This window comes from Emys orbicularis, chromosome 9, assembly GCF_028017835.1.
Source record: "Emys orbicularis isolate rEmyOrb1 chromosome 9, rEmyOrb1.hap1, whole genome shotgun sequence".
In the NCBI taxonomy this organism is placed as follows: Eukaryota; Metazoa; Chordata; order Testudines; family Emydidae; genus Emys; species Emys orbicularis.
The window spans coordinates 57463495-57485873 of NC_088691.1; the positions used below are offsets into that span (position 1 = coordinate 57463495).

The 22379-nt window shown below is 48.7% G+C and overlaps 1 protein-coding gene across 1 annotated transcript in view; it reads left to right on the plus strand.

Annotated features, from left to right (window-relative positions):
• GIGYF2 (GRB10 interacting GYF protein 2) overlaps positions 1-22379 on the plus strand; it is a 153986-nt gene that overhangs the window by 39809 nt on the left and 91798 nt on the right. The window contains exons 4-6 of the mRNA XM_065411184.1: positions 13734-13842; positions 18903-19014; positions 20326-20366. Coding sequence (XP_065267256.1) covers positions 13734-13842; positions 18903-19014; positions 20326-20366 — 262 coding nt within the window. The remainder of the gene's footprint in view (positions 1-13733; positions 13843-18902; positions 19015-20325; positions 20367-22379) is intronic.

Consider the following 22379-nt stretch of genomic DNA (forward strand, 5'->3'; position numbering starts at 1 on the left):
TTCTTGTACATAGTTCGGATTTTACAGTTTTTTGTAGTGATTTTTATAGGATTAAGGATTTTGGGACACTGCCCTGGTGGCTTCCTGCTAAACCATTCTCCCAGTCCCCCCACCCCCCCAATCCATGTCTGGGCACTGGATTATGCCAAAGATGCTGGAGTTCAAGGTATGCGCTTCCTGCCCTTGCTCTTTTTCGCTCAGCAACAAGCACCAACACTGTTTGTACTGCTTGGGGGAAGCCCACATCACGTCCAGGTGCAGTATCTGCCTCTCATTCCCGGCTTGTACCTGGGAAGGCCAAGCTCTCCACCTCAAGAAACACCTCATTGAGGTGGTCATGAGGTCGCAGTGGGATCCAGGTTGGGGGACCCTCTACCCCATAATCAACCTGAGCAATTGAGGAGTGCTCCTGCTACTGCCGAGCTCCTTCCTGAGTTTTAAATCCTACATACTTACCGGTGTATGTGCTTAAGGGTATATCTACACCCAGCCGCTAGTTTGGTAAGATTGAACTAAGGTACTTCGAACTTCAGCTACGTTATTAACGTAGCTGAAGTTGCGTACCTTAGTTCGATTTGGGGGGTGAGTGTAGACCAAGCCTAAGAGTCTTGAGACCTGGTATCCCAACAGATGCACAAATTACCATTGAGCCTTTCTTGGATCCACAATGTTGATAGCTAGACTCTCAAATGGTCAACTTATATGCGCTAGATCTCCATGTGCTGTTGATCAGAGTGAGGTCTCTAAACCTACCTATTTACTTCTTCAAATGTTTAAAATACATCTAGGCACCAATATGGTGCTGTGTCTCTCTCCAATAAGTTAAAAATTAAAGCATAAACAAAGGGGGGGTCATGGTGGATAGTCAGCTGAACATGAATTCGAAGTGCCATGCTGTGGCCAAAAGGATAAATTTCATCCTTGGATATATAAATGGGAATCTTGAGTAGAAGTAGGGAAGTACTTTACCTCTATTTGGCACTGGTGCAGCTGCTGTTGGGACAGTGTCCAGTTTTGTTTTCCACGTTTCAAGAAGGATGTTGGTAAATTGGAGAGTGTTCTGAGAAGAGCCATGAGAATGATAAAAGGATTGTAAAACAGGCCTTATTAATGAGACTCAAGGAGCATAATCTATTCAGTTTAAATAAAAAGTTAAGGGTGACTTGATCAGTATGTAAGTACCTAAATGGGGAACAAAATAAGAGATCTGTAATCTAGCAGACAGAGGTATAACAAGATCCACTGGCTGGAAGTTGAAGCTAGGTAAACTCAAATTAAACTACGATACAGATTTTTCGCAGTAAAAGTAATTAATCATTGGAACAACTTGGAGAACCACCTCAATGCTTGCTATCACTGGTAACTTTTAAATCAAGGTTGGATGTTTTTCTAAAAGATATACTCTAGTTCAGTGGTTCTCAACCTGGGGTATGTGTTACCCCTGTGCGTATGCAGAGGTCTTCTACAGGGTATATCAGCTCAGCTAGCTATTTGCCTAGTTTTATAACAGGCTACATAAAAAGCACTAGCGAAGTCAGTACAAACTAAAATTTCATACGGATAATGACTTGTTTATACTGCTCTATATACTATGCACTGAAATGTAAGTACAATATTTATATTCCAATTGATTTATAATTATATGGTAAAAATGAGAAAGTAAGCAATTTTTCAGTAATAGTGTGCTGTGACGCTAGTATTTTTGTGTGATTTTTTTTTTTTTTTTTTAAGCAAGTAGGTTTTAAGTGAGGTGTAACTTGGTGATATGCAAGACAAATCAGACTCCTGAAAGGGGTACAGTTGTCTGGAAAGCTTGAGAGCCACTTCTCTAGTTCAATCAGGAATTATTTCGGGGAAATCCTGTGGGCTGTCTTATATAAGAGGTCAGTCGGTCACAATGGTCTCTCCTGACTATCTGTAGATCACCAAGGTGTTTTATGCTTGTATATATGCATTCCCCCCCCCCCCCCCCCCGAGATGGGTAAGTAACCATGTATTAATTGTACTTTTTGTGGCAGAGCTCTGACCTTGTCCCCATGGGTCCCGCACTTCCAGACGGTTTATGCTAGCCTCAGAGGCTCACTGCGACCGTCCACGTAGCCCTTCTGTCTCTAGGGCCAGGGTTACAGTCTATTGAGCCCTTTTCATCATAAGCCAGCAAGGAGGTTGGTGAGAGAACTCCCACAGTCTCTGTTGTCCCTATGGCCTTATTCCAGAAGAGTTTAGTCTCCTGTCCTGACAGGGGCCTGCCTTCCCCTCCCAGTGGCGGGTTGGGGGGAATCCGGGCCTGCCCTCTACTCTGGGTTCTGGCCCAGGGACCCTAATGGCAGCAGCTGTTGGCAGCTGACCTTTCACTGCCAGAGTTGGTACATTTCCCTGGGCCACTTCCCCACAGCTCTCCTGCTTCTCTCTCTCAACGCCACCTTCACCCTTACCTTAGGGCTCCCTTTCCAGTGGCTTGAGGGTGTCTTCATTACCCAGCCACACTTCCTCTTCTCTGGCTCTCTTTGGCCTGACTGGAGTGAGCCCTTTTATAGTATCAGAGGGTCCTTAATTAGAGTCAGGTGTTCATATTAACGGCCTCACCTGACTCTAATTTTTGTAGGATTAAGGATTTTGGGACACTGCCCTGGTGGCTTCCCGCTAAACCAGGGGTCGGCAACCTATGGCACGCGTGCCAATTTTGAGTGGCACGCTGCCTGCCGGGTGAGGAGGAAGAGGAGGAGGGGCGGAGAGGCTGGAAAGCGCCACGCTGGGGGAAGAAGCGGGGGAGGGGGGAAGCTTGGCTGCCGCAGGACCAAGCTTCTGCCTCCTGTCCCGGCAGGGGAGAGCGGTGGGGGGTGGGGGGGAGTCCCGGCCCCCCGCCCCACTGAGCCCCCCACCGCTCTCCCCTGCGGGGGCAGGAGGCAGAAGCTTGGTCCTCCGGCAACCAAGCTTCCCTCCTCCCCCACTTCTTCCCACAGCTTGGTGCATTCCGGCCCCTCTGCCCCTCCTCCTCCCTCTCCCTGCCCGATGGCCCTTGAGAGGGGGAGGGGGAAGAGCGGCAGCATGCACACAGCTCCGTAGAGCAGGCAGAGAGAGGTAGGGACGGGACGGGCCTCGGGGAAGGGGGTGGAACAGGGCATATCCCTCCCAGCCCCCTGCCATGAGCCGCTCAGGGCAGGGGGCTGGGAGCACCCCCACAAGCCGAGCACCCCAGCCTTCTGCCCTGCACCTCCACACACCCCTCTGCCCTGAACCCCCCCCCCAACACCCAGCCTTCTGCCCTGCACCTCCACACACACCCCAGCCCTCTGCCCTGACCTTGAGTCGCCCCGCTCAGCCCGCTGCAGGCCTAGGTGAACAGAACCCCAGGCTGGAAGCGGTCTGGAGCAGGCTGGTGGCGTAAGATCAGCATTTTAATTTAATTTTAAATGAAGCTTCTTAAACATTTTGAAAACCTTGTTTACTTTACATACAACAATAGTTTAGTTATATAATATACACTTATAGAGAGAGACCTTCTAAAAAACGTTAACATGTATTACCGGCACGTGAAACCTTAAATTAAAGTGAATAAATGAAGACTCGGCACACCACTTCTGAAAGGTTGCCTACCCCTGCGCTAAACCATTCTCCCAGTCCCCCCTGACTAATTAGAGTCAGGTGTCCACCGTAGCCTGGAGCAGCCCCTGTTCTGGTCAGTCAGGGACCAGAACCCTGGTGCTTCTCCAATTGCCAGTAGATCAGTCCTTGACTCCTTTCCTATAGCCCTCTGGCCTGGAGGGAGGTGGAAGGCTACTGCTGCTGCTGGGGCTGCTGTTAGGCCCCCTGGGCCTTTGCTGCTGCTCCTCCTCCAGCTACTCCCCTGGCTGGGCCAGACACCATGTCCCTTCTCTACTGCCTGGCTGCTGGAGACACCCCCCCGCCCCCCCGCTTGTTGCTGTTTCTGCTGCAGCCCCTGGGGGGGGGGGCTGCTGGCCCACTCCCCAGAGGAGGGGCCCCAGCCATTGCTACTGCTGCTGTGGACACCACTACTACCACCTGAGAGGGGTCCTTCCTGCCTGGTCACCAGACTGCCTGCTGGAGCTGCTGTTGCAGCCTGGGAGCCACTGATGCCTCAAGGAGGAGGAAGAAGGAGACCATCTGCTGCTGGGGGAGCACGCAGAGCCTATGCAGACCACTGTGGAGGGGGCCTGCAAGGGCTCAGTAACTTTCGAACTGTGCTCTTGTGGTGGGGGTCTTGACTGTGTTTGTGGGGACACGGGGTGTGGCGTGGAGCCTGCCCCCCGGTCCATCTGTGTCCCCACCACCACCATCGCTGTCCCCTCCACCACCTCCAGTGGACACTTACCCTGCAGCAATCTCCCCCTTTCCCCTTGCAGCCCTTTGCTTCTCCCCCCCACTTTGCCCCAGTCCCTCAGCAGCTTGTTTGTTTTCCTGTCCCACCCTTTCCCTCTGTAGTTTTGTTCGCCCCAGCCTCTGATGCTAGCTCCTTGGTTTTCTTGTCCTACCTCCAGCCTGGTCTTTCCTCCCTGCCCCATGCTGTCCCCCTGCTCTGACTAGCCCTTTGCCCCATGGGCCCATGCCCCCTCCTCTGAGCTTGTACCCCTCCCCTGTTTCAGTTTGACCCCGTCTCACTGCACTCCCCCCAATGCTATTATAAACCCATCTCCCCTAGTGCAGCTAGAGGAGCCAGAATCCCATCCTGTGTCGGTGACTGAACCCCCCCCCCCCCCCAAGGCCTTGATAGCCCTCCCCTTCCGGTGCCCTCCTCCCCTGCCTGCAGCCTAGCGGGGAGGAGTGGTCGACCTGTTCCCTGTTTCCCCTCCGCCCCCCCCGGTGTCTCTCCTACTCATTATGGTGGGGGACAATGCGGGTGGGATCCCTCGGGCAGCCTCCTTCCTCCACCTGCGCCCCCCCCCCCCCCGTCATCCCCTGTGGCTTCCACCTCGACCGCTGCTGCCCAACCACCTGCTACTGCCCTCGCTGGGGCACCGGCAGCAGTGAACAATGGGGTGAACTCCACTGCTGCCACGTCCCTCCCCAGCCGGCAGGAAAGGCCAGGGCAAAAAGAAGGGTAAGGGCCCCGCCAAAAAGACTAGGCCCTCCATGGCAGGGACTTCCCCCTCTACCATGGCCCCACCACCGGCATCGGCGTCTCTCCCCACCAGCTCTGCCGGTGCCCCTCTCTCGGCCCCCAGGGCATACGCCCAGGTGGCGGCGGCTCCCCCGCCTGCCGCTACGTCATCTCTCCCGGCCACCACCTCTGCTACCATCTATAGCGGCCGGGGCCCCTTCCCCACCTTGACCAGGAAGCACGGCGTCCGCCTCGCCCCATGTGGAGACCTACGTGCGGGCGTTGGCAAGGGTGGTGGGGCCCACGGCCATCATGGCGGCCTCCAAAATGTATGGGAAGGTAGTCGTCTTCCTGGCATTGGAGACCGCCGCCCAAGAGGCAGTGGAGAAGGGCCTGGCGGTGCGGGGCGTGTTCGTCCCCCTGGAGCCACTGGAGGACCTGGGCACCCGGTTGGTCCTGACCTCCGTCCCTCCCTAATGCTGCCCTGTTACCCGCCCTCTCTGCCCTGGGGAAACTGATCTCAGTTGTCAGCCCTCTCCCACTGGGCTTCAAAGACCCCGCCCTCCGTCACATCCTCTCGTTCCGCCGGCAGGTGCAGCTTCAACTGCTGCCGGCGGTGCGTGATGGAGAGGCGCTCGAGGGGTCCTTTCTAGTCCCCTACCAGGGGGCCCGTTACCGAGTGCATTACTCTACTGGGGAGGCCCGGTGCTACCTCTGCCGGGTGATGGGGCACGTCCGGAGGGACTGCCCTTTGGCCTGGCATGGAGGAGCGTCCGGGACCCCTGAGCCCCGGCAGGGCGCCGGCCCCGTCATCGCTGGCTGCCTGGAGCCGCCCCTCCTCCTCCTCCCCAGTCCACCACTGCTCCAGCTCAGGTGCTGGGGGCATCTCCCCCAGCGTGCCCAGATGCGCGGGAGAGTTCTGCCTCCGCTGCATGTAGTCTGGCGGGGCCTATGGAGGAGGGTGCGGCGGGTTTACTGCCGGGCGTGGGAGAGCGCCCGCCCCAGGGCGAATCTTCCCTCCCACATGCAGCCCCACCACTAGCTCCCCGAGCTCCAGTGCCACCGCCCCTGCCCCCCCTCCCCCCCGGCCCGACCCCTGTCCACTAGCCCACAGATGATGCCATGGAGGGCTGGGTCCAAGTACAGGGGAAGCGGGGCAAGCGGAAGGCTCAAGCACTACTCCTTCCATCTGATGCGGAGGCCCCCCCGAAAGACCAGGAAGGGGGCCACTGACACCGAGCCTTCTGCTTTGCCCCCGGGTGTATCCAATCTGCTAGAGCTGGCTGGGGATGACCTGGCAGCAATGGAGGGTAGCACGGCCCCATCTCTGGAGTCCCTCCCTGGGCGACCCCCGCAATGGAACCCCTCCTGCCTCCTTCCCACCTGACCTCCCTGCATGCTCCGAGGCGAGAGTCACTTCGGGCGCCGGTGAGGAGGTCCCCGGGATGGTGGGTAGTGATTTTTCCCTCCATCTTTGAGGAGATCGAGGCCCTGGGTCTGACCCCGGTCACCCAGGGGGAGGACGACACTCTGCCAGTGGGCCTCGATCTGGGCGACCTCACCCCCGGCCCCCCCTTCCCCATGCTTTCTCCCCCTAACCGCTGCTTCTGCTCCCGCCTCTGAGGAACCCCTGGACTCTTCCACCAGCCCGGCCATAGATGACCCCCCACTAATGGCTGCCAAGCCTATTGAGGCAACGGCCAGTGCCACGTGGCCAGGACCTGAGTCCTCAGGGGGGCATCCCTTGTTGATGCAGGGCAGCTGACCTCCTTCCCGGGTGGGGGCCCTACTGCTGCAGCCCCACCTATTGATGCCGTGGCCACAACACACACCTTGGAGCACGAGCCTGGTATCGTTGAGGGCCCCCTTCCTACTCCCCGGACCCCCGAGCCTGACCGAGAGGTGCCATCCCCCCGTAGCTCGGCTGCCGGGGCCCCCGGTCCCAACTCTGCCCCTCTCCCCAACCCTGCTTCTGACCCCTGCCCTGCCCCTGATGCCGACCCCGGCCCCCTCCCTTCCACCTTCTGTGCTGCTATTGCCGCCCCTGGGGCCGTCTCCTTCCCCTTCCCGGACGATGACCCCCAGGGAGCGACCTTCGTGTTCCCCTGTCCCGACCCCCTAAGCGCTGCTATTTTCCCTCCGCTGCCCCCACTGAGCCGGGGTCTGAGGCAGGCTGTGTGGCGCCGGCACTTCGGGCGCTACGCTGGGGGTCTGCCCCCTGTCTGCCAGTCTCGGTAGGCCACAGGACTTCGACAGGTGCCCCACTAGAGGACAGCCAGGGGCCTGTAACCCTGCCCCCTCGATAGGCTGCGAGGGGCATCCAGGAGAAACTCTCGCAGCTCCGGTGGGTCCTGGAACAAGGTGCAGCTCACTCTCCAGCTCTGGGGGGACTTTTATCAAATCCTCTGGGCTGTAAGGGCCATTTTGGGGGAGGGTAAAGGGACCGGGAGGCAGGCTGCTTCGGCCTACCAGTGGGCCCGCAGCTTCCGTGACTCCTTGCTCACCTATGGGGTAGGTCATGGTTTGGTGCGCGGCACAACGGGGGCCGTGAGTGCCCCTGCCAGCGAGGTTCCTCCCCATGGCACCTATCATCTTCACAACATTAAACACCCGGGGCTGTAGGATGGGTCTCCGCAGGTGCCAGGTGCTCTCCTTTCTTCAGGAGGAGGGGTACTCTGTGGTTTTCCTGCAGGAGACCCATACGGTTCCAGCCGCCAAAGCAAGTTGGCGACTGGAGTGCGGGGACAGGGTCTATTTTAGCCATCTCACCACCACTTCGGCTGGGGTGGCTATCCTGTTTTTCCCCGACCTATGGCCTGAAGTGCTGGGGGTCGCTGAGGCTGTGCTGGGCTGCCTGCTGCACCTCCGGGTCTTCATGGAGGGGCTAGTGGTCAACCTTGTCAACGTTTATGCCCCGACATCGGGCCCGGAGCGGCTGCGTTTTTATCAGCAGGCGTCCACCTTCCTCAGCTCCTTGGATCCTCGCGAGTGCCTGGTCCTGGGCAGGGACTTTAACACCACCCTCGAGGAGCGGGACCGCTCAGGGACCGAGCAGTGCCCTGCCGCCGCGGGCGTTCTCCGGGAGATTGTCAACCATCACTCCCTGGTGGACGTCTGGCGCGACCACCACCCGGACGACGTCTCGACGTTCACCTTCATCCGGGTGGAGGCCCGTCGGTCGCGCCACTCCCGGTTGGACCGCATTTATTTCTCACACAGTCACCTTTCACGGGCCCACTCCTCCAGCATCTGGCCGGCCCCGTTCTCAGACCACCACCTAGCAACTGTGACGGCCTCTCTCTGCGCGGAGAGGCCAGGGCCGGCCTATTGGCACTTTAATAACAGCCTGTTGGAGGATGTGGGCTTTGTGGCGTCCTTCTGGGAGTTCTGGCTGGCCTGGCGAGGGCAGAGGCGCGCCTTTCCCTTGGCGCGGTGGTGGTGGGACGTGGGGAAGGAGTGCGCCCGGCTCTTCTGCCGTGACTATACCCAGGGCGCCAGCCGATGGAGAGATGCGATGATAGAGCAGTTGGAACGGGAGGTCTTGGCGCTGGAGAGGCGTCTGGCCGCCAGCCCCGAGGATCCATCCCTCTGCGGAGCGTGCCGGGAGAAGCGGGTGGAGCTCCGAGCCCTTGAAGACCATCGGGCCCGGGGTGCCTTTGTTTGATCCCGCATCTGCCTCCTTCGGGAGATGGATCGTGGCTCCCGCTTCTTCTACTCCCTAGGGAAAAAGAGGGGGGCCAAGAAGCACGTCACCTGCCTCCTGGCAGAGGACGGCACACCCCTCACAGATCTGGCAGAGATGTGCGAGAGGGCCAGGGCCTTCTACGCAGGCCTTTTCTCCCTGGATCCGACCGATCCTGACGCTTGCAAAGTGCTTTGGGACGGACTCCCAACGGTCAGCGCAGGTGACCGAGACCGGCTAGAGCTGCCTCTCGCTCTGACCGAGTTCTCGGAAGCCCTCTGCCGCATGTCCACCAATAAATCTCTGGGCATGGACGTGCTGACCGTGGAGTTCTACCGCGTGTTCTGGGACATCCTCGGCCCGGACCTTCTCATCGTCTGGGCTGAGTCCTTGGAGAGCAGGGTCCTCCCCCTGTTGTGCAGGCGAGCCGTGCTTGCCTTGCTCCCAAAGAAGGGGGACCCCCGCGACCTTCGGAATATCTCCTGGGCACTCTGCGAGCGTTCGGCTTTGGACCCCAGTTTGTGGGTTTTCTCCAGGTGCAGTACGCCTCCGCGGAGTGTCTGGTCAGGCTCAACTGGACCCTGACCAAGCCGGTCAGCTTTGGGCGGGGAATACGGCGGGGTGCCCCCTCTCGGGCCAGCTGTATGCTCTGGTGATCGAGCCCTTCCTCTGTCTCCTCTGCCACAGGCTGACGGGGTTGGTGCTGCGGGAGCCGGAGCTGCGGCTGGTCCTGTCGGCATATGCTGATGACGTGCTCCTCGTGGTCCAGGACCTGGCCGACTTGGCGCGGGTGGAGGCTTGCCAGGCCGTCTACTCGACGGCCTCCTCCATCCGGGTCAACTGGGTCAAGAGCTCTGGCCTGGTGGTCGGGGACGAGTGGCAGGCGAGCTCCCTCCCACCCGCACTTCAGGCCATCCGGTGGAGTGCGGGTCCGCTGCTCTATCTTGGCGTTTACCTTTCTGCCACGCATCCGTCTTCGCCAGAGAACTGGCAAGGTTTAGAGGGCAGGGTGGTAGAGTGGCTCCAGAGATGGACAGGACTACTCTGGTGCCTCTCCCTCCGAGGGAGGGCACTGGTGCTCAGTCAGCTAGTCCTGTCCATGCTCTGGCACCGGCTCTACACCCTGGTCCCGGCCCTGGATTTCCTGGACAACCTCCGGAAGTCGGTTCTGGAGTTCTTTTGGTCAGGACTGCACTGGGTCTCTGCAGGGGTCCTCTACCTACCCCTGGAGAAGGGAGGACAGGGCCTGAAGTGCCTGCGCACTCAGGTCCACGTCTTCCGCCTCCAGGCCCTGCAGAGGCTCCTTCGTGGTGCAGGTAGTCCGGCGTGGAGCGTACTGGTGCACGCCTTCCTCCGAGGGCTCTGATACGAACGGCAGTTCCTTTATCTCCATTGGAGTGGTCTTCCGCGAGACCTCTCTGGGCTGCCGGTCTTCTACCAGGACCTCCTCCGGACCTGGAAACTGGTTTCGGCCACCAGGTCCGTGGCGGCCGCCGAGGGGGCAGATCTCCTTGCGGAGCCCTTCCTACACAACCCCCAGCTCTGTGTGCAGGTGGCGGAGTCCCCCTCGGTGCACCAGAGGTTGGTCCTGGCAGAAGTCACCAGAGTCGGAGACCTCCTGGACTACGACCGGGGAGACTGGCTGGATCCCCTGACGCTCGCTCGGCGCATGGGGCTCTCCAGACCTTGTACTCCCCGGCGCGTATTTCAGGAGGTGAGGGCCGCTTTACCGCCCACTGCTCGGATCTTCCTCGACTGGGTCCTGCGAGAGGGCATGCCTTGCCCACCCTCCACCCCAGGCCCTCCTGACCTTTTCATTGGGCCCCTGCCCCGTGGACCTACCAGGCCACCCCACCCCTTTACCGTGAGCCGGCTGCACAAGTTGCAGCCGGTCCGGTTCCAGACCGTGCCACGAAAACATTTGTACACACTCATGCGCCACACCCTTTATGTCCTCGCCCTTGCATCCCGCCCCAACACAAAGTGGCGGGACCTTCTGCCACCTCTAGAGGGTGAGGAGCCCCGCTGGGCCAGCCTATAATTCCACCCTGGTCCCGAGGCCCACCGGGGATGTCAACTGGCGGATCCTTCATGGAGCCGTGAGCACGGGCGTGTACTTGGCCTGGTTCACTCCCCTCCCGGACACCTGCTCCTTTTGCGCTATGAGGGAGACCCTGGCGTGCACATATCTGGAATGTGCCAGGTTACAGCCCCTATTCTGGCTCCTCTTGGATATATTATTACGTTTTTGGTTGTACTTTTCCCCTCACCTGTTCATCTACGCACTCCCCATCCGTGGCCCCACAAAGTCGCAGGACCTCCTTGTCAACCTCCTCCTAGCCATGGCCAAAATGGCCATCTACAAAACCAGGGAGAGGAGGTTGGCTGACGGGGTTTCCTGCGACTGTGGGGCCTATTTCCGCTCCTCTGTCCGTTCACGCATCCGGGCACAGTTCCTCTGGGCGGCGTCTGCTGGCTCCCTTGACGCCTTCGAGGAGCAGTGGGCGCTGTCCAGGGTTCTCTACTCGGTGTCCCCATCAGGTTCCCTTCATTTAACCCTGTGACCTCACTCCCGTTCCTGTTCTCATTAGTTGTCCTGGGCAATTATTTGGTATCACGGACCTGTGGATCCTCCCCTTAGGCTGGGGGGAGGTCCTTTAGCCCGCCCACTTTCCTGGATACCAGCAGGAGTACTCTGCTGTACCCAACTGGCCAGGGTCTATCACAGTTTAGATAAACATGTTATCTGTTGTTCATATAGTGTAAAAAGAAAATTTAAGTAATTGTTTCAAGTACATTTATTATTGAATTAGAACACTGACTCTAAGGAGATTATTTAGTAAAGGTTATAAGTTAAAGTAAAATTCACCCCTTGCAATTGCTCTGAGAAAATCCAAAGGAAGAACAGATTCTCTGACCATTTGTGCTACTTAATCACCTTCCTGGTTAACACACTGACGTTTGATCAATTTCCTAATATGACAGTCCTTCATGATTACAATTTTTTTGGTGATGTATTAAATGTGACTATATGACTTCCTGTTTTCTATATGTATGCTGTCTAACCATTGTGTATGATCAGTTTACCTTTTTTCTGTGGCCATTTCTACAGTAGCCCTTTCTAAAATTTCCCACCATTGTTGTCTCAGCATCCAAAGTGTTACCACTACCTTATCTGCTCCACTCCTCTGTTTTTGGGAGATATTCCACAGCTTGCATATGTTGCTGCTTTTAACTTTCCTAAGTAGTAGCAGAGTGAAATTGACTAGGGTTATGAATATGATTAATTTGCACTCTGCCAATTTTCACTTAGCAAAAATCTGAGCAGCAGCAAAGATACTCAAGTAATCTGTCTGAAGACTGAGGAAGATATTACCACAACTGTGCATGTTCAGTTAATTTTTAGAAGGTTTTCTTAGCAATTATAAGAGCTAGGAAAAAAATGTTAAATGAATACTCAGATTTTGTAGAGGTTGACAACACTCACCAAAGAAAGCTTTGTACCTGCAATGGGTGATAGGATTTTTTTCAAGCTATGCTCATGGTTACCAGTCTTCTCTTGGAGAGGTTCTTCCTTTCCAAATAGATGTCAAATATTTATTTGGATTTATTTGAAATAGACTAAAGTGCATGCAGCTTCCTGTTTCTTTGGACACCGCTATATAAAGTCTAAATGACGATCTAATTGCTTGTCTCATTGTTACTACTTTAGGAGTCTTCAAGGCCATATTAAGTTAGATGTGTCCAGAGGCATGTAAGCAATGCTAGTCTACCCCCAGTAGATTTGTTTCTAGAAGACTTGCAGAACAGCTACATGGAGTTCTATGCATTTTTTTTATTTAAAGCTTAGACTTGGAAGTACAGCGTGAGTCCAAGTTTGCTATGCTAGTGGTACAGAATTGGTTTCTGGGCAGAAGTGCCCAAACTGCCAACTGTCTATGTTCAGAACATTTTGGGTGTTTCTGTATAGCTAGTTGTTCTATGTTGAAATGTCTTTCCCCCCCCCCTCCCCCCTCTCTCTCTTAGTAAATCTTTTTTTCTTGTTTCCATTGCACTCCATGACTGTTGCATAGGATTTTTGTTACTGTTTTTTCTGTTACTAAAATGAGCTTTTTTTTTTGTTAAAATTTTAGTGATTCATAAAAATATTGAGTCTTCAGAAGTGGTCTATTGCTGTTACTATACTTTTGGAGAAAAATTATACTACTTAATTATTCAGAAGGGTAGTAGTTGTAATAGATTCCCTCTCAACCACCCCACATTCCTGAAGAATGGAGGAGATAGTATGTTACTGTCTTGCTTTAAAAATGAACCGATTGGAGATAGTATTGGTGCGCTACATCAGTGAGTAGGCACATATTACTCACTTTTAAGGTGGCTCTCTGACTATGGATTTTAAGCTTTTCACGTTCCAGTCAGTCATATGCAGGGAGAATGGGAGACAGTACTTGCAGTACATTTTTAATTACTTTTTGAAAATAAGAATTGGAGGTAAGTTACTTTTTTTGGTCTGGAGTATAACTTTCAGTCACACAGCTCATTGTAATGTGTCCTTTACTGGCATGGACTTGTCGTCAGCCTCTCTACCTGTTTCTCTGGCTCTGTCACCATAGTATTTTAGCTGATACCACCATCCTTGCTCTTCAGGGAGCTGACTGTGTTGCATTCTTGTATCTTCCAGAAAGGTGATGGAAAGATAAAGGCAAACGTTTGTCTTTGTTAGTTTAGAGGTTGAAAGGAAAGGAAACGCTAAGAGTAGAAAAAAAGGATGCTGAAAAAATGGTATTTTAAATGGGATCACTTAGTAACTTCCCCATGTATCTAAGCATTTTTTCCATATCTTTTGATTTGTTTTGTGGTTCTTGAGCATTTTCAATTGCAGAGAGTATATACAGAAGAGAGTCAGGGTAGGTATCATTTTTATGCTAAAAAGCATAGGGAAAGGTATGTTTGCTTGTTTATCTCACCTTGGCTGTCTCCTCTTCTTGGCAGAGAAATTTCTCCATGTCTGTAAACAGTGCTGCTGTCCTGCGGTTGACGGGACGAGGAGGAGGAACGGTGGTAGGGGCTCCTCGAGGTCGAAGTTCCTCTAGAGGTCGAGGTGAGCTGTTTTCTGAAGACTGGGATGATACAGTGGATGGGGGACAGATCTAGGTTAAATTGTCTGAAAAGTGACCATCATTATTTGGATAACACCAGTAGGGGATTTGGAATTATGCAGCCAAATAAAACTTCCAAATTCCTGCCCCCAAGGAACTTTCCCTTTAAAAGCCCTAACACAGCAGGGGTTGACGAAGGAGGGAAAGTGAATGTGGGAGATTACTAGGAACGCATATTACGTACCTATCTGGTTCCTCTTTTGTATGTTTATTTTGTTAAATATATAAATGTGGATTGAAGGAGAGTGATGAAAGGAACAGTTTTGAGGTGGAATATCAAGGAAAGTGTAAGGTTGCTTGACTCAGAGTTGTAAAGAATATCCAACCATAAGAGATGGTATTAGAAAAAGTTTGGGGTCGCTCATAAAAGAAGAGAACAGGAGCATTAATTAAGAAGTTGCAAGGGTTGGTTTTAACTTAAATCTGTGGTTTTCAACTGGGGGTTTGCAGAGGTCTTCTGAACGGTTCATCAGTTCATCTAGATATTTGCCTAGTTTTACAACAGGCTACGTAAAAAAACCTCTAGTGAAGTCAGTACATACTAAAATTTCATACAGACAACAACTTGTTTATACTGCTGCGTATACATACACTGAAATGTAAGTACAATATTTATATTCCAATTGATTTATTTTATAATTATATGGTAAAAATGAGAAAGCAAGCAATTTTTCAGTAATAGTGTGCTGTGACACTTTTGTATTTTTATGTGTGGTTTTGTAAGCAAGTAGTTTTTAAGTGACGTGAAACTTGGGGATATGCAAGAAAACTCAGACTCCTGAAAGGAGTACAGTAGTCTGGGAAGGTTGGAGAGCCACTGACTTAAATGATCAGAAAGAAGTCCTTATCTATTCTGAGCAATACCTTAAATAACAAACTGAAAGAGATTAGTGGAGGCATAAGGTCTCTCTTTGCAGTTTTTGTTCCCTGATAGCACTTTTTTTGTCAATTTCACTACTTCACTAAAGTCATTTTCCCTTATTTGTTGGGTCCTTCCACACTGCAGCATTTAAAGCAAATGGGGAAATGTATCCTCAGATAATGCCAGGGAGGCTCAGGGTAAGGTATACTACTTGAACTTACTTTTCATTTGTTTTGAAAAGAAAAAATATATTTTTATGTTGATAGTATCCTTTACTTCTATAGCCTTCATGAGCACAACAATATGTTTTCATATATTAATAGATGTGGTTTGTTGCATATAGAATGCTAGAAGCTGGAGATGGAGAAGACTTGTTGGGTCATATCCATAGCCCAGCAAGTGCCACATTTTTTCTCATTCTGTCCCATTTAATTTTAAAGGTCCCTAAGTAGTGATATTTCCACTACCTCCCTTGAAAACAATTCCATAGCTATTGGATGTACAGAAGTTTTTCCTGATTTGGTTTTAAGGTTCCCCTTATTTCTAATTTTCTGTTCTCCCCCATAATTCCACTTCCTCCTTTGCATCTACACCTTTCAGATATTTGTGGACTGCTATCATGTGCCCCTTCTTAGTTGTTGTTTAGCTAAGCTGTATGTATTTAGATCTTTTATTGTCTCAATATCAGTTCCTGAGGACTTTAATTTTTTTCCCCTTCAAATTTTTCAGTATTTTTTTTACTACTGAGTTGCCAAGGACTTATTTAAATATTTCAGGTACAGTTGTACCAAAGAACTAGAGAGAGGGGCTTTTACTTCCCTGTTTGACATGATGCCAGTGTAACAGAATTGCATCAGCCTTTTCTGATGCCATACTTCATTCTTAACTGAAGTCTAATTTGCTCTGTCTCACTTAAGTGTGTGCTGGTATTACAGCTGTCCAGGTTTCTTTTTCCTGGTGAATATCTGTGTTTTGGACATTTTGCTCAGGTATGCTAGGGTTCAAATTTACAAACACTTATACTGCATACGGTGCTTGTTGGGTAATAAATGGTCATAGACTGGACCTCCAGCATGCATTTTCCCCCCCAAGTTGAATCTCAGTGTTTTCTGACCTTTTCTTATATATCCAAACCCCTTTGTATTTCTTTACCCTTCCTTTTTTATTTTGCAACTCTTGCATTTCTCTTCCCCTCGGTCACTAACATTTACAATGATAGACTAATTTAGTCAGATGCTGCCACCTGTACTCACAGTAAACATACTTACTTTTCAAATACTCCAATTGACTTCAATGGCATTACATGCAGAGTAAGATACTACTCACTGTGAATGAGAGGGGCAGAATCTGGCTGTAATCCAACAGTTCTTCAGTTCTGTCAAAAATAGTAAACAATTTTATCTTTAAAAGTTTTCCCCTCCAACATTTGGTTCGTTATTTGTCTAGGGATAGGCATTATATTTATGGCATTATAATTAATTGAATCATTCTTCATTTCTTCTTTGAATATTGATACTGTATTTCCTTCAGTCTACCACTACCTACCCAGTTTTCAAGATAGCTAAATTTTTGTTCTGAGTTAATCTTTCTTTGTTCAGATACAAGTTCCTCATTACTTCCCAGTTGTCCAGACATCTCTTATCAAAAATATGAACTTTCACTATGGCTAACTTAATTGCCACATCTAATAGATGACTAGCTATGAGAGAAGTAATCTTTTTAAACACAATTTAACAATTCGCAATAATGCCGAAATACCCCATTACTTAATTTGAGTACATTCCATAAATTTCTAGGCATGTACAAGTGGGTTTGTAGTTCTTAGTGCAGAAGTTTCTTTAGGCTATTTTAATGATCACTGTCAGTAAAAATTTTCAGTGAAACTGTATTCTGAAGTGTAACTTTACAATTAAGTTAGCATTATCAAGGCAGCTTAATCATAAAACCATCTGCTGGAGTGTGAAATTGCTCGTACCTAAAATCTCATACATTTTGTGTGGTGTCGCTTTAGTTGTGACTAACAAGTTTTCTCTGTTCTAAAGTAATACTCCACAAGCAATCCAAGGTCATGCACTTGACCTTTCTTTCTAATTGATTTGTTTTCCTGGGAGCTCCCTGTGGAGTGTAGTTAAGCCGTGTGCTTGGAGGACTGGAATGTTTACATTCATGAAGGCGGGTGTCAGAAGGAAAGGATTTAAGTCTCTTTGTGGACTGGGCTACAGACGTAGACTTTTTTTGTTGCTGTTTTCCTGTTCAAGTAAGAGGCCATAACTGAGGCAGCTTTACCCAGCACTGTGCTGCCTATTTCTGAACTGAGGCATAAGGATGTTTTTCCTCCTATTTTTCCATTTTCACTGCTATTTCACAAATATCTAGGCCATAGACAACCTGAAATTCTACTTTAAAATATCTCTGAGTTGGGAAAATAAATTACAGCCAGATCAATTCTTACACACTGCTGTTATGGCAGTTCTTAATACTAAACCTCTAACAATTTGACTACATGAACACTGAATGCTACATGCTAATTTATTTGTGGGGAGGGGGCTGAAGCCACATCTACTTTCTACTTAACGTGTATGGTGTGACTAGAGACCCTTGATTGCCTAGGAGATCTTGGTTCTGTTCCAAGCTCTGCTAAAGATTTCCTGTGTGATCTTAGGCCGATAACTTAATATCTCTGTGCCTTAGTTCCCATCTGTAAAATGGGGATAATACTTGCTTTGTCTTGGCTGTGTAGATGATAAGCTCTTCAGGGCAGAGACTCTCTCTCACTATATATATGTACAGCATCTAGCACATTGAGGCCTCTAGGTACTACTGTAGTAAAAATAATAAGAGCAGTGCTCCCCACCTCCATTTACAGTGTTTTGAAAATGCCCCCTTTTTGGTCCTTTTCCTCTATCTTTGCGTTAGAGAGGCTTCTGTACTCTCCATTCTGACTTTGAAATACCAGATAGACCTTGTGTTCTGTGCTTTGTCTATTCCACATTTACATCAAGACTGTCAGCCTCAGGTACTCTAGACTTCTCCTTCACTCTACTTCCATAAGAAAATAGGGAAGGTTGGAGAACTTGGTCACAAGAGAGTAAATTATGGGGCAAGATAAGGTTGAACAAAAACAGTTAACTTATTTTTAAATGCAATTTGCCCTTTCTGCACTAGGTACAGTCCGTTTCAAATCATATTTGCTAAAACGTATTTTCTAACACATTATACAATGCAACCTGTTTTTTTAGTCAAGATGTGGCTTCAGTATCTTTATGCCACCATATGACCATTTGTTTGGTGTTAATCTTTTTTCAGAATAATGGCGCTAGCTTTGATTATCTTTTTCATGTATTCTGCATGTGTTCATAAACCAAGTTTGTCTTTTTGGAGTATAATATAAGGCTAATGTGCTTCAGTGTCAATACTGCCAGTATTCTAGTATGCACTCTGTTTATACTGACCTATTGCATATTACCACATATTTATACACTTTCTGCTTCATTAGTTTTCTGCATCAGTTTCTTCTAGTTTTTCTATAGCTCTGTAGAAACTGCTTTGACACATCTTGATTATCTTTTCTGTGTGGTATTTATTAAATCTTTCTCTCCTGTGTAAAATCTATGCATTTAATAATGGAACTGTTACATAATAGTCCAAGTTTCTTCTCCTCTTCTTCAGTCTATGCTATTTCATCTCCTTTCCCCTTGTTCTGTGTAGCTCTTCTGTGCATTACTTTGTGTGATGGACTATAACCAAGACTCAAATTACCTTATTTCCAAATCCCCAAAAGTTATTTTCATGTTCACTTTAAACCTGCCCTATTTGGCAGCCTGTTAATTTGTCCTTCTCCATGAACAGCTCCAAACATGGTGATGAAGTGTGGTGTACAAGCTTGTGAGAAATGATGTGTCTTGAAACATAAATGTTAATTTCCAAAATCAGTTTCTTGGGAAACGTTTAGCTTTGAAATATTAAGCCAGTGGATTTAATCACTGCTACTATTCTCATGAGATGGAGGAAAGACTTGCCCACTATCAGGTTGCCGTGTCTCATTAAGGAGATTATAAGAAAATGAGGTCACATTGACATTAGAAAAGGGAAGTAAAGTTCTTTCTACAAATGTTTTTCTTTGGCTTTTTGTCTTTGCAGGCAGAGGCCGAGGAGAGAGTGGTTTCTACCAAAGAAGTTTTGACGAAGTGGAGGGTGGATTTGGGCGAGGAGGAGGCAGGGAAATGCATAGATCTCAGAGCTGGGAGGAAAGGTAACAGAAAAGCCTAGACTTGAAAATGTACTGTAGATGCACCTGCTTGGATCCCATTCTTGCACCCTTCATTCACAAAAGATATTTCAGAAAGGCTCAGTAGGAATGTGTACTGGTTGGTTGTCTTGGAATTTCTAAAATGGATACCATATAGCAGTGGTTCCCAAACTGGGGTTCGTGAAATGTTACAGGGGGTTCTCAGGAAAAAATTCCCTAATGGCAGACAGAACTGTCCCTAGGGATCTTGGGCAGCACAGGGCCAGCAGCCCAGAGCCCCTGGACTTCCAAGAGCTAAGCAGCTCAAAGCAAGCCTATCTATCACACTGAGGAGATTTAAACTTCAAGACTCCTTATAAGAAATGGAAAGGGAGGTGGATATTTTTTGATATTTTTAAAATTAAATAGGCAGCTAGTATTGTTTTTAAAATTATTATGAAGAACAAGTTTAAGCTTTGTTGTAACGTGCATTGTTTGCCTGGACTGCTCAAGACCTGAATGCTTGTGTAGGAGGAACTCTTTGAGTTGGCTTCTTAAATACCTTTATGCTGTTTCACATCTGATACTCGTTGATGAAACATAGGAGCCTTGTCTTATAACAGGCTTATTCAAAGTGATACAAGCTACGAAAGTGAGATCTTGGAAGTGTGTTGCCATTTTCATAATATAATAAAAAAAACTGTAATGATAAATAATAATAATGAATAGTGTGTAATAAACAGTGTCTCATAAAAACAAATTTTATATTACTAAGATCACTGCTTTTATAATTTATATTCAGGTAAAGGAGAAAATCCCTGGAAATATTCATTTTTTAGGAGGGGGTTCACGAGACTTAACATTTTAGCGAAAGGGGTTCACAGGTTCTTAAAGTTTGGGAACCACTGCCATATAGTGATGTTGCTAGAAACCCAGCTGTTACGAACAAAACACTGTTCAAAAGCTTATATTGCTGATGACTTGTGGGCATGAACAGAGCACTGCTTTGAGAAAGTGAGGTGTTCTAGAAACCTTCATTTCCATAGTAGCTATCTTTGGGTGAAAGTTTGTATAGCTCTCATAGAGAGGGCTCTTCTGTTAGTTTTAGCCTTTTGTCTGTTTGCAATGATTTAGGCCTAGATTTTTAAAGGTATTAAGGTGCCTAAAGATCTAGATAGGCTCCTGTTGGCATTTTCAAAAGCATCTGGACACCTAACTACCCTTAAAATTTTGGCCCCATAGCTCTAGTGAGAGAGAGGAAATGTGTGAGAGTTGCACCTGAAATGATGGCATTCTTCCAAAGCCTTGTTTGAAACTTTTATTCTGCCTTTCTAGGGGAGACAGGCGGTTTGAAAAACCAGGGCGAAAAGATCCAGGTAAGATAGTTACTATATATGCCATTCTAAACCTTATTATCCTCTAAAATGCACGATCAAAAAGTTCCTTAGAACATTCTTTGAGCTCTTGCTTGTTCTTGCTTTGTTTGAATCCTCTTCATCAGGAATTCCTTGAGGTTCTCATCTTTGTGTAATTGCTCTCTGTCAGAAGCAATATATTTTTGAAGTTGTAACAAATCCTCCACTTGAACTTCATCTGGAGCTTGCTGCTTACTTGGGGCAAGCCAGTCCGAACACACACGTGTTCCATTCTTGGCACTGACTTCAATTTGATTCTGGGGGCACATTCAAGGTGGCAGTGTTTGTCATGTAGATCCTGAAGTATTTGAGATCTGACTATCCCAGCAATTCTGTCCACTATGCTTTTTGATGGATTTGCAATTAGTCAAAATGCTCTTGCTGTTTTTCTCTTGATATACCTTCTGGAACATACAACAGCATTTTCAGTGAGAGATTCTTGGCTGTGGAGCTCTTTGCTTTCACAGGAAATTAGTCAGAGCCATTGTCTGGCCATTTTTAAGGGACAGTGAAAGAGGTACCAGTTGTCTTATTTGAAGCATTATCCGCTAAGATGGCTCTTTGGTGAGTGTATGGGGAAGGCTTGGGGCAGAAAATATGTTGCCTGTTTGGAGGAGAAGTTTTCAAAAGCACAAAGGGCATTTAGGGGTCCAGTTACTGTAAGTCAGTAGGAACTGGGTGTCTAACAGCCCTTTATCTTTGAAAATCTCACCCCTTTAGGGTCACTAGGTGTGTATTTCTAATTTTACAATGGTGCCAAGTTACCATGGTGATGGGTGTCTTAAAAAAGCTTTGTAATCACCATCTGATTTTCAAAGCCCTCTGAATTTCCTCTTCAGGTATCTGAGTTGATTATCGTGTTTTCTTAAGGTTGCTTAATTTTTTGGTTCCTAGGGTTTTGGCTCAAAAGACGACAAAGTTAAGAGAGGTGTCCCTAACTCTGCCTGACTTCCTTTTTCTGTAGGAGACATTGCTCCTAAGAATGACCAATTAGAGTTAATTTGAGGTTGTCTACATCTAACTTGATACTTCCATCTCATAACTCTTCTGCCTCCCCGTGTGTTCATGATTTACTATCTCTCTGAAAAAGTGGGGAAGGTCAAAAGATTAGCAATTTTCAGTGTTTCTGCTGTGGTGGTAGTTAGGGGTTATGGTTGATATTCTAGTATGTAACTACAAAGTGGCCATTGTACTGTTTTGCAGCTCCTTCCTTGGAAATCTGTGGAGGAGCAAAACCCCAAACTAGCTCCTTTAAACAGAGCAGAGAATTCTTCCAAAGGCAAATGAGGGTAGAAATGGCAGACTGGAGGCACTAGTGGCTACAACAATAACTTGATTTAATGAAATTACATTTATTTTAGCACCTTTTCATCCTGACGGATGTGAAAACATTTTGCAATTTTACCAAACTATGCACAGAATTCACTTAATTTATTAATGAAACCACAGCAGCAGTTTAGCAGTGCAGATTGACACTACATGTCACTTTAGGATGAGAAGTAGATCTCTTCTAATTGAAATGGCATGAGGAATTTAGGTATGCAGGATATAATTACCCCAGCTGGAATTTTGTCAGGATGCCAGCGTTGATGCTCCTCTTCCTATAAAGCATGTCTTGGGATCTTCAGTAACCACAAATGGTCAAGATCTTGGCTTTGTATCTCATCTGAAAGAGTGTCCCTCTCCCTCCCCGCAACAGATTGTTGAGTTATTGATTTAGTATTTACTCAAAGGGAAGAATGCCAACTACCAGATCATTGACATAACTTGCTGCTGTACCTGACTGTTTCTTTCACATCTCTTTCTGGTACTGTCCCAGTCTGATCCTGCTTAGCTTGTGAGAACAGACAGGATCACAGCATGAGGTGATATGGCTGAAGGCCATATTTGTAAACTGTTCAGATTTTTAATATAAAATACTCTCAGGGTTTTAACTATATCCACTTAGATTTGCCTGTCACTCTTTTAAGGATT